The 15063-nt window shown below is 43.9% G+C and overlaps 1 protein-coding gene across 1 annotated transcript in view; it reads left to right on the top strand.

Moving 5' to 3' along the window:
* Positions 1-2552: 2552 nt before the first annotated feature.
* The window catches only part of LOC147031020 (uncharacterized), a 73874-nt gene continuing 61363 nt past the window's right edge, over positions 2553-15063 (top strand). The window contains exon 1 of the mRNA XM_085875702.1: positions 2553-3611. Coding sequence (XP_085731828.1) covers positions 3060-3611 — 552 coding nt within the window. The 5' untranslated portion in view covers positions 2553-3059. The remainder of the gene's footprint in view (positions 3612-15063) is intronic.

The following is a 15063-nucleotide window of genomic DNA, read 5'->3' as shown; positions in this document are numbered from 1 at the left end:
TATATATATATATATATATATATATATATATATATATGTATATATATATATATGTATATATATATGTATATTTATATATATATATATATATGTATATATATATATATATATATATATATATATATATATATATATATATATATATATGTATATATATATGTATATATGTATATATATATGTATATATATATATATATATATGTATATATATATATATATATATATATATGTATATATATATATATATATATATATATATATATATATATATGTATATATATATATATACACTACCGGTCAAAAGTTTTAGAACACCCCCATTTTTCAGTTGTTACTGAAATTTAAGCAGTTCAAGCCCAGTGAATAACCTGAAATGGTACAAAGCTCAGCGGTAAACTGCCAGAGGTTAAAAAAAAAGTTTGTTCCCAAAAACTGAAAATTAATGTAAGTTTCAGAGTTGTTGAAAAAGGCTCTTTTCAGGGAACAAGTAATGGGTTAGCAACTGCAACTGTTCTGCAGCAATAAAAGTAAATTAAGCCTTGACAGGTGTCCCAACTTTTGTTGATTAGTTACAAACCCTCTGTCTATATAAAAAGTGTTGGAACAAACTGTGTTGCTTCACCCTCTGAAGCATTATTTGGACAATATTATACTTCAGGTTGTAATATATTGCTATCATAATGGTGAGAAAAAGACAATTAACAAAGGAAGACTTCTGGTTCTGGGTTTGGAGCATTGGCAGGTCTCCTTCAGGGCTCTCTGCAGACGATCTGAAAGTTAAGTTTCCGGTCGTTATCTGTCCCGTTTTAACTGTTTATTTTCTCACCTGCATGTTACTGTGTGTTCCGAGTTCGGTTTTGTTTCAAAAATCGTGCTATTTTGTGAGTTTTCGTCAACCTTGTTTTTCCTTGTGCTTGAGGCCAACCCATTCCCCCCATCGGTGTATGATTGTGTTTATTTGTATTTTCTCCCCATTACCTTCAATTTCTATCTTCCCCACTTCCCCAACGTCCCCCATCCCTCCCAACTAAATGTTCTATTTCTTGTCTTCAATCCAAAAAAACCTTTCTCCTTGCACACTCACAAGTCTCGATCCTTCTCCTTCTCCTTCTCCTTCTTCTTCTTCTTCTTCTTCTTCTTCTTCTTCTTCTTCTTCTTCTTCTTCTTCTTCTTCTTCTTCTTCTTCTTCTTCTTCTTCTTCTTCTTCTTCTTCTTCTTCTTCTTCTTCTTCTTCTTCTTCTTCTTCTTCTTCTTCTTCTTCTTCTTCTTCTTCTTCTTCTTCTTCTTCTTCTTCTTCTTCTTCTTCTTCTTCTTCTTCTTCTTCTTCTTCTTCTTCTTCTTCTTCTTCTTCTTCTTCTTCTTCTTCTTCTTCTTCTTCTTCTTCTTCTTCTTCTTCTTCTTCTTCTTCTTCTTCTTCTTCTTCTTCTTCTTCTTCTTCTTCTTCTTCTTCTTCTTCTTCTTCTTCTTCTTCTTCTTCTTCTTCTTCTTCTTCTTCTTCTTCTTCTTCTTCTTCTTCTTCTTCTTCTTCTTCTTCTTCTTCTTCTTCTTCTTCTTCTTCTTCTTCTTCTTCTTCTTCTTCTTCTTCTTCTTCTTCTTCTTCTTCTTCTTCTTCTTCTTCTTCTTCTTCTTCTTCTTCTTCTTCTTCTTCTTCTTCTTCTTCTTCTTCTTCTTCTTCTTCTTCTTCTTCTTCTTCTTCTTCTTCTTCTTCTTCTTCTTCTTCTTCTTCTTCTTCTTCTTCTTCTTCTTCTTCTTCTTCTTCTTCTTCTTCTTCTTCTTCTTCTTCTTCTTCTTCTTCTTCTTCTTCTTCTTCTTCTTCTTCTTCTTCTTCTTCTTCTTCTTCTTCTTCTTCTTCTTCTTCTTCTTCTTCTCCTCCTCCTCCTCACACCATCTTTATTCGACTGAGCTGTGACCCTCTCTCACCATTACTTTCACGATTTCTTCCGATCTGCAACCTTCCATTCCCGAATCTTACCTGTTCTTCAAAAATACATCAAAAAATATTAATCTTCCTTGAATCCTTTCGATTTCTCAACCTGCTGTAACCACGTGTCTCTGTCTCTGTCTCTGTCTCTGTCTCTGTCTCTGTCTGTCATGGTGGCTGTGTGGTCTTGGTGAGCTGTGATCTGCCCTGTTTTTTCGCATCGTTTTTCACCTCCCTTGCTTTGTTTTCCTTCTACGCATTGTTATTTGTGCTCCCACCCTCCACTCTTCGTTAGACCTCGTGCTTCGGCCTTCCCTCGCGCCATCGTCACCCAACCCAGCCCATCTGTCCTTGTTATTTCACGGTTTTCCCTTCGATTCATCTCCTCCCCTTCCCTCCCTACCCATCGCTTCCCTACCCATCCCCCCCTACCCATCCCCTCCCTCCCCCCTATCCCCCCTCCCTATCCCCCCTACCCATCCCCTCTCTCCCCCCTATCCCCCTACCCATCCCCTCCCTCCCCCTATCCCCCCTACCCATCCCCTCCCTCCCCCCCTACCCCCCCTGATTTCTCCTCGCATACCTTTTTCCCTGAGATAGAGAGAGAAAGAGCCCACGGCTTCTTGTGGATAACTTTTAGTTGGCGACCCATCCCGGGCCTTCAACTGATCGTTTTTTTCCTCACTGTAGCTGTGTTTATTTCCTTTGGAAACCTGTCTCGGGTATTTAATTACTGCACGAGAGCAATCACCCCTCCTCCCCCTCCATTAACACGAAAACATGGCGTCGTCTGTGTCGCACCCGACGACGTCAGCGTCGAGGATCTCGTTATCGCTACAGGAAACATAGTCGGTACTGACAAAGTTCGTGCCCCTCGCGAATGAGCAAACGTGTGGTAATCTTCGTGTCTGAGACAGAACTGGTTCACGAAATCGTATCGACCGGACTATCAACAGACGATGGACATTTCGTGCTCGTCTCCCCTCTCGACACTCCGGCCGTGAAGTTCATTATCTCGAACTCTCCTCCTTTCCTGAAGAATCAGACGCTCATCTCCGAACTATCTCGTTATGGTTCTGTGGTTTCTCAGATCACCATGTTACCTTAACGTCGCCAGGACGATCGGACGAAGCATGTGATGTCTTTTCGTAGACAAGCTTATGTGGTGCTTCCTCCCTCTAACGCTGAAAGAACCTTGAACATCGTTTTAAAACTCAAAATTGATAATCATGATTACCAAGTCTACGTAACCACTGACACCCTGAAGTGTTTCGAATGTGGTAATTTCGGACACTTGAAATGTTCTTGCCGAAAGGCGACCTCGTCGATCGATGAAACAAACCTCGTCAACAAGGATACGTCTTCTTCTTCTTCCTCGACGGTGAAGGAAGCGAATCCCGTGTCCGGTAACAAGGCCCAGTCCTCTCAGTCCGATCGTCTAAACAGCAAAACGAATGTTTGTGATGGTTTCACCGTCGTCTCATCAAGGAAGAGAAAGACTTTACCTGATGGTCGTTTAACCCAGAAGAAAGGAGCATTTACAAACGAGGAATCTGTCGGCAATGTTCGCGTAGTTGTGACTGACGCCACTCGACAAGGCCTACCCGGAATGGACCTGGAACGGACCCGGTACCTACGGAATGGACCCGGACCCCGGTACCTACGGCCAACAAGTTTACCCTACTTGCCGGTGAGGACATTGACGTCTCCCTTACAGAGACCGCTTTACCCGTTATCGCAGTAAATGAAACTGTTTCACTCGTTAAAAACTCTCCTATTGGAAAGTCCATTGACGGTGATACACAGACCACGAGTGATGAACCTGCTGTCACGTTGGTAAATGTTAACCCTGAATCCTTGTCAGCAGGAAATAGTGAAGCGAATGTTAACCCTGTTACTGCTCCCAGTCCATCACGTGGTGAAACTGGAAACGCAGGAAATGTTAAAATGGATGTTTTACGAGAGACCTCCCCCCACCCCCCCCCAAAGTACTGAATACCTCCACGCCGTTGGAGGTCGATAAAACCGTTACGGTCGAGGGAAGCGATATCACTACATCCACTGATTGTGTTTCCGTTTCATCAACCCCCCCCCTCCCCACCGGTTATTTCTGTTACTTCACCAGGAGATGTTCCCACAATGGAAGAGCACATAGACGTAACCAGTACAGATCCGTGTATCAATACTGACGACAGTATCGATATGCAGGACAGTACAAGCTTGTGCGACTCGGAAACTAAAACCGACTCTGACGAATCTGACCTGGAGGAAGCAAACAGGAACAGTCAGGTGGAAACTGGAGAAGCTCACCAGTTAAAGTCCTACCCCCCCCCCCATGAACAAATAAGACTCTTCTTACAAAATACATACAGGAAACGCAATATAAACCTGACGGAATACTTTCCAGATCTACCGTCCTTCCTTGAGTGTGTTCAGGCTATCGTACGTAAGCCTGACTTATTCGGTTTCCACCAGACACACTGTCACCGCTTAAAAAAATTGATTGCCAAGGCGAAAAGGGATTCTAATCAATTATCCCACTTCTGATCTTATTCTTCGAAGCTATTATTTTTCCTCATGGCCAGTTTCAAGATTGGAACAATAAATGTTTCTGGTGGTGGGAGTCCGCTCCGCAAGATCCAAATTAAACAGCTGGTAGAGGTCAACGGTCTTGACACGGCTTTGTTACAAGAGACCCATGCCGTCCGATCCGTTCAGGCTCAGTGGCAACTGTTTATGGACAAGGAATGTCTCTTCAGTAACAACTCCACGTCGAAGGCAGGCATCATGTTTGGCTTCGCGAAACATTTCCATCTCTCCTGCCTTAAATTTATGAGTATTATTGATGGACACCTTGCCTCTGTGACCTTCTCTATCAATCAGGTCAAGTTCACAATTCTCAATGTGTACGCTCCAAGCAAAAATGACGAGCGGATCTCCTTTTTTGCCGAACTGAGAAAATTCCTGCAAACACTGGATTTGCAGACTTGTCTAATTATTGGTGGTGATTTTAACTGTACTGTTAATGCTTCATTTGACCGGAACGGGCCAGAACCCCAACCATGTACCACAAAACATTTTGCAAACATCATTGCGAAATATAATCTTCATGAGATTTGGCACATGCAGCACCCTTCTGATCGGTCTTGTACATGGTGTCGTTGTTTAAACAACCACATCTCGCTTGCGAGGCTTGATCGCATCTATGTAAATTCTCATCTATTACATGGAGTTTATAAATCCGATATCGTGCCTTCTGGTTTCTCTGACCATTCCCAAGCTCGAGTCTTTATTCCACTCTCTAAACCACGTCCAGGGAGCTCTCATTGGAAATTCAATAACAGTTTACTAGAAAACCTCAACTACATTCAGGCCTTTGAAGCCTTCTGGACGGCTCTCCTAGAACAGAAGTTAAGCTGTTCCGTTAACCCGCTGATATTTTGGAATTTAGTAAAAACCCAAATTAAAGGGTTTTGTCAACAGCATCACTCTTTCCCAACAAAGGCTGACCTTGAAGTTAAAAAAAATATTAGTTAGAGATTTTACAACTCCAACGGGTCATTGGACAAAATAATAGTCACATACAAAAAACCTTAACCGAGAGGAATGCACATATGGTGCCTTAGTTCGGATGAGGGTGCGACACCTGAATGAGGCAGACATACCAACCAAGTACTTCTTTTTTTTTTACAGAAATGTCTTCCCAGTCAGCAGCTTTCTCAGCTGCGATTAGCAGATTCATCCATTACCTTTACACAATCAGAAATCAAACTTTTCGTGAAGGAATACTTTTCGAAAATATATTCAATGGAACAAATAAATCCAGTCGGTGTCGCCTCGATCTCTGTAGGCCTGCCAGTGTTGTGTCCAGATGGGCGTTCCCAACTGGAAAGACCCATTACTTTGGATGAACTTGGCACTGCCCTGCATGGCCTTGCCATTGGGAAAGCACCTGGATTGGATGGACTTGCAACTGAATTTTACAAGAAGTTTTGGCACTTATTGGGTCCAGAACTAATTAACACCTTGAACGCAAGCTGCCAGCTTGGAGGGCTACCTCATAGTTGCCGACGAGCTTTTCTTACCCTCATCCCAAAAAAGGGAGACATGCTGAGAATTGAAAATTGGTGTCCTATCTCCCTGTTATGTATGGACTACAAGATATTTTCGAAAGCCCTGGCATCGCGACTTGCTCCTTATTTATCCTCGTTGTTGAAAGAAGACCAATGTTACTGTGTCCCAAAACGTTCCATCTCTGACAACATCTCCCTTGTGAGAGACATCATTGAACTGTGCATGGAAAGCCCTAAAGATTTCGGACTTCTTCTTCTTGATCAGGAGAAAGCCTTTGACCGTGTTGACCATCGGTACCTTTTCGAAGTACTTGAGCGGTTTGGACTTGGTTCAACTTTAATCTCTTGTATTAAAATACTATACAATAATATTTATAGTGTGCTTAAGATAAACAATGAACTTGTTGCACCTTTGTCTATTAACAGGGGAATTAGACAAGGTTGCCCTCTTTCCGGATTGCTTTATGCTCTCTCCATCGAACCCCTACTGGTTTCTTTGTGCTGTAGACTAACAGGGGTTAGTTTGTCCCAGCTTGAACGGCCCATCAAGGTACTGGCATACGCCGATGACGTGTGTGTATTCGTACAAGATATCGATGACGTTAACATCGTTCGTTATTGTTTGTCGTTATTTGAAAAGGCTTCTTCAGCCAAAGTAAATTGGAACAAAACGAGCGCCCTTTGGCTCGGTCCGTTGTGCTACTTGGCACCAAGACTTCCTGCTCCACTGTCATGGGCCAATGATGGTGTGAAATACCTTGGAGTGTTCTTAGGTAATAATACCACATTAGCAAAAAATTGGGCTGGTCTGCTTGAGTTTGTTGAGGGTAAACTGCAAAAAATGGAAAGGTCTGATCACACAACTGTCATATCGTGGAAGGGTCATGGTCATCAACACACTGGTGGCCTCCACCTTATGGCACAGGCTCTTCGTGCTGCATCCTCCAGCGGTGTTGCTTCAACAGCTCCAGAAGTGCTTTGTGTCCTTTTTCTGGGACGGAAAACACTGGCTGCGACCTGGGGTCCTCAGTTTACGACTGACCGATGGAGGACAAGGCCTGGTCGACATAAAGAGCCGGCTAATGGCCTTTCGACTATCGGTTGCTCTTCGCATGCAATACATGCGACCATCTCCACCATGGGTCAATGTCGCTCGTCACCTTTTGCAACAGGCTGGGAGGCTCGGCTATGACCACTCTCTTTTCCTGATGGACCTTTCCAAAATCGACACATCCCCCCTCTCTGGTTTCTATCAGAGCATGCTAAATGAGTTGAAGCTCTGACAATAACAAGAGCTACACATTCTTGCACGAAACAGATGTTTCTGGAAGAAACTTTGTTCTACAACTCCTTTTCCATGATATGCCTGCTGATAGGTGTTTTATTCAACGCTTTACCGACAAGGGCGTTGAATCTGTCGCAGATCTTCTCAGCCCAAACGGCAGCTGGATCGGAGCTGATGCATTGGCAAGCCTGGTCGGTGTGCAATCCTCTCGAATCGTGGCACGCATATTATGTAGTGTGCTTTGGACATGCACACGGCTCGCACCTGCTTGGGAGCAGGATCACCAAAGCAATGAACAAAATGCACATCGAATACCTTCTCTCTCTACCTTTCCTGAACTCGTATGTGCTTTTTCTCTTGCCAGCCCTCTTACTTGTCCCCCTTTTAACGTGGGCTTCAATGGCCTTCCCAAACAAAAAGACCTTTATTTGGGTTGTGTAAAATTTATTTTGCAACGGCAAATAACACAGCAGAAGGTTCGATGGAGAGACCTTTTACCTTGTTCTTCCCCTTATTTTCCTAACTGGAAAGGTTTTTATCACCCTCCTGTACCACCATGACATGGCGACCTCCAATGGAGACTAGTACACTGGATCCTCCCTTCTAATCAGTTGTTACACTGTTTTTCAAATCTCTTTGTAGATGAATGTCCCTTTTGTAAGACATCTGAAAACCTTTTTCACATCTATGTTGAATGCCAACGGTTGGCACCTTTATTTATCTTACTTCGGAATTGTTTTGTGAGGTTTGGTTTGATTTTTAACACTTGTGTGTTAATCTACGGATTGGATATCCCACACAAATATTCCAATGCTGTGTTAGCCAATTTCCTGCTTGCTCAGGCAAAGATGGCACTGTATAAGTCAAGGAAAAGAAAACTTGATGGTGTTGGACTGAATGATGAGTTGCTTTGTTTTTGTTCCAAAACCTTGTAATAAGTCGTGTTAAATTGGATTTTGCTTTCTTTTCAGTAACGGGAAGATTACCACAGTTCGAATCAAAATGGTGTATAAAAAGTTATTTGCAAAGTCCGAGAGGAATGTTTGTCCTTTTGTGAAATGTTTTGTATATAATCCACCCGATTCATCCTTTCCCTTCTTCAGAAGTTGTTTCTTGGTTTTCTTTCTTTCTCTGAAATGAAAATGTAACTCCCATTTGGGGGCTTTCTTTTCTATTTTTTATAATAAAAAGATACAAAAGTCAAAATCTCTCTCCCCTCTCCCCTCTCTCTCTCTCCCCCCTCTCTCTCTCCCCTCTCTCTCCTCTCCACGATTTTACTTCAACCTTCCCTTCTCCAAATGTTATGCAATCCTTATTTAAAAAAAATTTCACTTTTGACTATACACCTCCCAGAGCCAAGTGCTTCTCCCATAACCACATGATCTGTTTAGACCCCCTCCGTTTATCGATCCAATTTCACCATTCACCTCACGATCTTTTTCAACAACAATTCCATGAAAATAATCTGATGAAAACTCTCTCAAACAATAATAATAATAAAAACGGTCTCTTATAATGCTTCATCTTCCTCTTTCACATGTGTGGTACTCTTTACTGTTTCATAATGCACTACTCTTCTTATTTTTTAACAGACTGCTCTCATTTCGACCTTTCATTCATACCTTGTCAAAAAATCCAACTGTTACAGCGTTTCTTCTCTCCATTCTCTGAATTCGTCTTCATTGCATCCATGAAGAAATGTGTTAAATCGCATCTCTGACCTAAAACTTTTTAAAACCCCAGTTTGCTATGAATGTTCACGTTCCATCAACCATTCTTTTTTTTTTTTCCAATTTCAGTGCCAACTCACTCCTCTCACCCCTCACTCCCAAAAGCAACCATCCCACTCTTCTCCCTCCAAGCCTCCCTCTCACCTCTCTCAAAAACTCCCCCCTTGCCTTTCTCCCACCATTCATCCCCGTCACTCATCCTTCTCAAAGTTGCCCCCCCTCTCATCCACAAAGCTGCCTCCTTCCACTGCCCTCTTACCTCCATCTATTCACTCCACTTCCTCAAATCCTCAACTGCCTTCTTCCCCCTCTCTTGTCCCCCTCTCCCCCAGTACCACAGAGCCTTTTCTCCTCATTTAGCCCCCTCCCCTAGCTATTCTGCAATCCCCCACACTCTTTCAACAACCATCCTTACCTACCCCCTCGTCCCTTGTCCTACCTGCCCCCTCGTCCCCCCTCGTCCCTTGTCCTCCCCCACCCCCTGCACCCAAAGCCTCCTCCCCTCCCTCTTCATTAACAGTGTGGACCTCAAATATCCGGGGCCTTCGGTCAGATCTTTCCATACAGGTTGCCACTGACAAACCAGACATAATCTACTTCACAGAAACTTTCCTCCCCCAAGACATGTCTGACTCCCAAGTATCTCTCCCTGGTTATTCCCTCCTCCAGTTTGACAGACCTGAGCCTCACCCTGGTGGAGGAGTTGCTCTATTCCTCACTCTCCATGCACTGCCCTCACTCTGCCACACCCCCAGGAATACCTCTGGCTACGGCTTCCCTTCCACTCCCACCTTATGTTTATATGTGTACTGTACTGTCCACCTAACAGTGATGACTCCATCTACACCTCACTATCCGAAAACATGGACCATCTTCTATCTTCTCATCCAAACTCTCAATTCCTCTTATGTGGCAACTTCAATTGTCATCATGCCAGTTGGCTCGGTGTGGGTACCTCTCTCACCTGTCATGGCACTTCAGCAAAAGCTTTCTGTGACTCATTGGGACTGACTCAATCGGTTAACTTCCCGACCCGGATCTCAACCAATGGTACTCCATCTCTTCTGGATCTGATTTTGACAAATTTCCCTGACAATATCTGCTGCTCTTGTTCTGCTCCAATCGGCTCTTCTGACCATGTCCTTGTCAAAGCGGACATCTCTCTGGCTATTATCAGAGAACCACCTCGCCGCCGTCGAGTCTGCCATTTCACTCAAGCCGACTGGCAGGGTCTCCAAGCAGCCATCAAACTTAGACTGGTCTCCTATCTCTACTTTCTCCAACATCAACTCATCCTGGGAATTCTTTCAAAGAAACTTGCTCTCCCTCATGCACAGATTTATCCCCTCTCGTCTTCAGTTGGCCTACCCTTCCTCCCGCCCTTGGTTCACTGAAGCTTGTGGTGAGGCAGTTGTCCTGAAACAACTTGCCTTTGCCTCATATCATGGAAAGCAAACCCAACTGAGGGTAATCTCTGTTCCTTCCATAAAGCTCGGAACAAGTGTGTAACAACCCTCAGGAGAGCCAGAAAACAACATCTTTCGAAGCTCAAGTCTGAACTCTCAAACCTCTCTCTCCCTCCTCAAAATCCTGGTGGCGTCTAATCAAATCTGTTTCTGGTGTATGTTCCCCCTCCATCCCTCCCTTACCTCAAATGGCCGTACTGCTGATGCCGCACGTGAAAAAGCTGAATGCCTAAACTCGGTGTTTGCAGCTAAATCTTGTGTCCAAAACCCATCGCTTTCTCTACCCACCTTACCCAGTCGCACCCAACTGTCCCTGGACTCTGTGTCCTTTTCTCCTAACAAGGTGGAGAGCTTGCTGTCAAACCTCGACTCAGATTCTGCAACAGATCCAGACGGCATCAGCCCACGTGTCCTAAAAACCTGTTCTTCTGCTCTTGCTCACCCTCTCTCTGTGCTATTCACCCTCCCATTTGCTCAAGGTAATCTGCCATCTGCTTGGAAATCAGCAAACATTACTGCCCTGCATAAAAAAGGTGCAAAAACAAATCCCTACAACTACAGACCAATCAGCCTTCTCCCAATCATCAGCAAGGTTATGGAATCCATCATCGCTTCAGACATTAAATCCTTCCTCTTCTCCAATGGCTTCATTTCCGATCATCTCTATTATAATAACAAGCTTGCACACTAAAAACTCGGCTCGCCGTCACACAATCCCAATGAAATTGCTGTGGCACTTAGCGGACATGCCGAAATGTTTGGGAAGTCTTGGCGTTCCATAGTACCACTTGCATTTTGCACAATGCGTATTTTTGTCATTCCCCGTGTACGGTCTGTCGTCTGCTACCAGCTATGTTGAACTGCTATCCCGTGCATGTGCACGGGTATCGCTAGTCAATGTGGTTTCAGACCAGGTCACTCTATCCTGGATATGCTGCTTCTGGTCTCCCAACAATGGATGGAGGTCCTCAATCCCAGACATGAAATCCGAGTCGTATCCCTGGGCATATCCTGTGCTTTTGACATGGACTGGCACCCTGCCCTGCTCACCAAACTCCCTTCGTATGGTCTCCAAGGCCATCTCCACTCATGGCTCGCAGACTTCCTCTCCTGTTGCAGTCAACGTGTGGCCCTAAATGGAGTTCTATCATCCCCTCTTCCTGTCCAGGCTGGAGTTCCTCAAGGTAGTGTTCTGGGCCCTGTTCTTTTTCTGGTTTTCATCAATGATCTCTCCGACTCTCTGGAAAATCCTCTTTATCTCTTTGCTGATGACTCCACCCTCTGCCGTACCATCGGTCATCCCTCAGACTGACAAGCAGCAGCTTCTTCACTCACTGTAGATCTGTATAAAATCACAAACTGGTCCAACACATGGAACATGTCTTTCAATTCGGACAAATCTCTCACTCTATGTCTCTCCGAAAGGACCATTTAGAACCCCGTCCCATCCACTTTCTTAACAATCCTCCAGAAGTCATTTCTTTGAAGCTTCTGGGTCTTACTATCTGCCATGACCTTTACTGGGAAAGCCATATTTCAAACCTCGCATCCAAAGCCAGTCGCCGACTGGGAATCCTCCGTCGTGCAAAGTCCTTCCTTGGCCCACCTGAACTACTAACCACTTACAAAGCTTTCATCCACAGCCTGATAGAGTATTTTTATTTTTATTTTGAATTTTTGAAGTGATCCAGGAGAACATACTGCTCTCCCCTCTGGGCTGGTGCTTCTGCCTCCCACCTTTCTCGGCTTCACGCTGTGGAAACAAGGCATTTCGGATCATTGGCATCTCCCACAATGAGGCTGAGTCTTTGGACTTCTCACTCAATCACCGCAGATTGGTCGTTGGTCTTTCTGTCTTCTACCGTCTCCTCTCCAGCCTCGCCCTCTCCCCTGCTCTCTCTGTGCGATTTGTCCCCACCACATTTCCGCAGGGTGCTCAAGGTCTGCCAACAACCCCCTTCTGGTAAAACTACCAAAGTCACGAATCACTGCTCACCTTCACTCTTTCATTCCTCTTTTTTCCTGCTTTTGGAATAAACTCTCTCACTCTATTCAATCCCATTCTTCCCTCCAGGCCTTCAAAATAGCTATTCACCACCACCTCTTATCATCCCCCATCCAAATCCTCGATCTTTCCTACCCCCGATAATCCACCCAAGCCCAGCTCCTTCCTGAAATTCCCTGTAATGTCCATCTTGTATCCCCATGTTTTCCGCCTCATCCCTCTCCCTTCCACAGATCTCCTGTCTCTGTTCCCCACTGTTTTGTCCTTCGCACTCCCACCCCTCTTGTCTCATGCCCCCCCCCCTTGCTGTGCGTTGTGTGTTAGCTCTCACACGAGCCTCGACAAGGTATTCCAAAAAATAAAAAAGGACAGACAGACCATTATAACCCTTAAAAGTGTTGGTTTTTCCTTCAGAGAAATTGCAAAGTATCCAAGGTGTTAGTCAGTACAGTTTCCTACACCATCAAAAGGCACTTGGAAACTGGATGAAACTCTGACAGGAAGAGGTCTGGCAGACCCAAAGCCACAACACAATCAGAAGACAAGTTTCTGAGAGTCAACAGCTTGCGTGATAGGCGGATCACAGGACAGCAGCTTGAAGCACAGCTTAACACTGGTCGAAGTAAGGAAGTCTCAGTTTCAACTGTGAAGAGAAGACTGAGCTGCAGGTTTGACAGGTCGAATGGCAGTAAGAAAGCCATTGCAAAGATGGCAAAATAAGAAAAAGAGGCTTGCATGGGCCATGAAGCACCACCAGTGGACTACTGAGAACTGGAAGAAAGTCTTGTGGACCGATGAATCAAAATTTGAAATCTTCGGTTCATTACGCAGGGTTTTTGTATGCCGTCGAATCGGCGAAAGGATGGTTCCTCAGTGTGTGACACCAACTGTCAAACATGGAGGAGGAAGCGTGATGATCTGGGGCTCTTTTGCTGGATCCAGAGTCGGCGACTTGCAGAGTGACTGTCACCCTGAACCAAAAAGGCGACCGCAGCATTTTGCAGTGCCATGCAATACCCTCTGGTCTACACCGAGTTGGTCAGGGGTTCATCCTGTAGCATGAAAACGACCCAAACATACCTCCAGGCTATGTCAGAACTACCTTAGAAGAAAAGAACAAGACGGTAGGCTTCAAATCATAGAATGGCCAGCACAGTCTCCAGACTTAAACCCCATCGAGCTGGTTTGGGATGAACTGGACAGAAGGGTAAAAGCAAAGCAACCTACAAGTGCAACACATTTCTGGGAACTTCTACAACAGTGTTGGGAAGAACTTTCTGAACAATATTTGATTTCCATTGTTGAAAGAACGTCACGAGTATGTTTGGCTGTTATATCTGCATATATGTATACATGATCTGCTTCAATCTCATGCAGAATCAGGAAACATAATTGGCTCTTAATTTTTTTTAATCATTATATAATTCTGTCGTACTACCACACATATATTCTAATTTGATTTGGGCAAATTCGAAATGCAATTCTAATCCTATGCAAAAGAGAGCACTTCGCATCTGTGCTGGTGTTGGTTACCGTGACTGTTAAAATATTTTATTGGCTCAGATGAATACACTGAAAACGGGAGGGGCACTCGGTAGATTGTGTAGCTATGCCACCCAATGCCTGATCCAGTAGAACATATCGGGCCAAATAAGTTTTTTTTTGATATTTCATGCTACATATAGTTTTTGGCCCCATCTCTCAATGGTGAAGAATAAATTAAAAAAAATTTTTAATTTCTCGTATTCGGATTTGGATCTTCACCAAAATTGAATCAAGTTGTCCTTGTCACACACACCAAACCTGTTCACGAAGTTTCATACGAATCCATCCACAACTTTTTGAGATATTGTGCTCAACATCGGTTTTGCCTGATCTCTCAATGGTGAAGAATCACTTGAAACATTGGGACAATACCCTTGGGTGCTCACCAGGTTGCGGCTGGATAAGACGACCAGGGAACAACTGCGAGGCATGGATGGACCACAAAATATGAAAGGAAGAGAAAAAAGTAAACTTTTTTTTTAATGCCGTGAACAAACTTTGGTACATCATGGGTGATAAAGGTTGGAGTCAAGTTTCATTGAATTGTGTGTGTGTGTTTTCAGAAGAAAGCAACCCCCTCCCTATAGACCCCTGAAGACCTTTAATTACCTCCGACACAGAAGGTGACGAGATTATGTTTTCACCCCTTTCTGTCTGTCTGTGTTCTTCTGTTTATCTGTGTACAAGATATCTCAAAGTTGTGGACGGATCCGGATGAAATTTTGTGGACAGTTTCGATGTGCGACGACGAACTATTTAGATTTTAGTGAAGATCCGGATCCGACTACTGGAATTTTTAAGTGATTGTTCACCATTGAGAGACAGGGCCAAAAAGGATATATATAACATGATGTCTCAACAAGTTTCAGACGTCATCGGATGAAACTTGGTGGACATGTTGGGTGTGTGACAAGGAAGAAATGGTTTAATTTTGGTAAAGATCTGGATCCGGATCCGACTACGAGAATTTTTGAAGTGATTCTTCGCTATTGAGAGATTGGGCTCAAAAGTGATATATATCATGATGTTTCAAAAATG

Source organism: Eptatretus burgeri, chromosome 3 (genome assembly GCF_056783735.1).
Source record: "Eptatretus burgeri isolate ZD-2024b chromosome 3, Ebu_testis_v1, whole genome shotgun sequence".
NCBI classification, from domain to species: Eukaryota; Metazoa; Chordata; class Myxini; order Myxiniformes; family Myxinidae; genus Eptatretus; species Eptatretus burgeri.
Note: the sequence above shows the minus strand (reverse complement) of the source record. Positions and strands in the feature narration are given on the sequence as shown.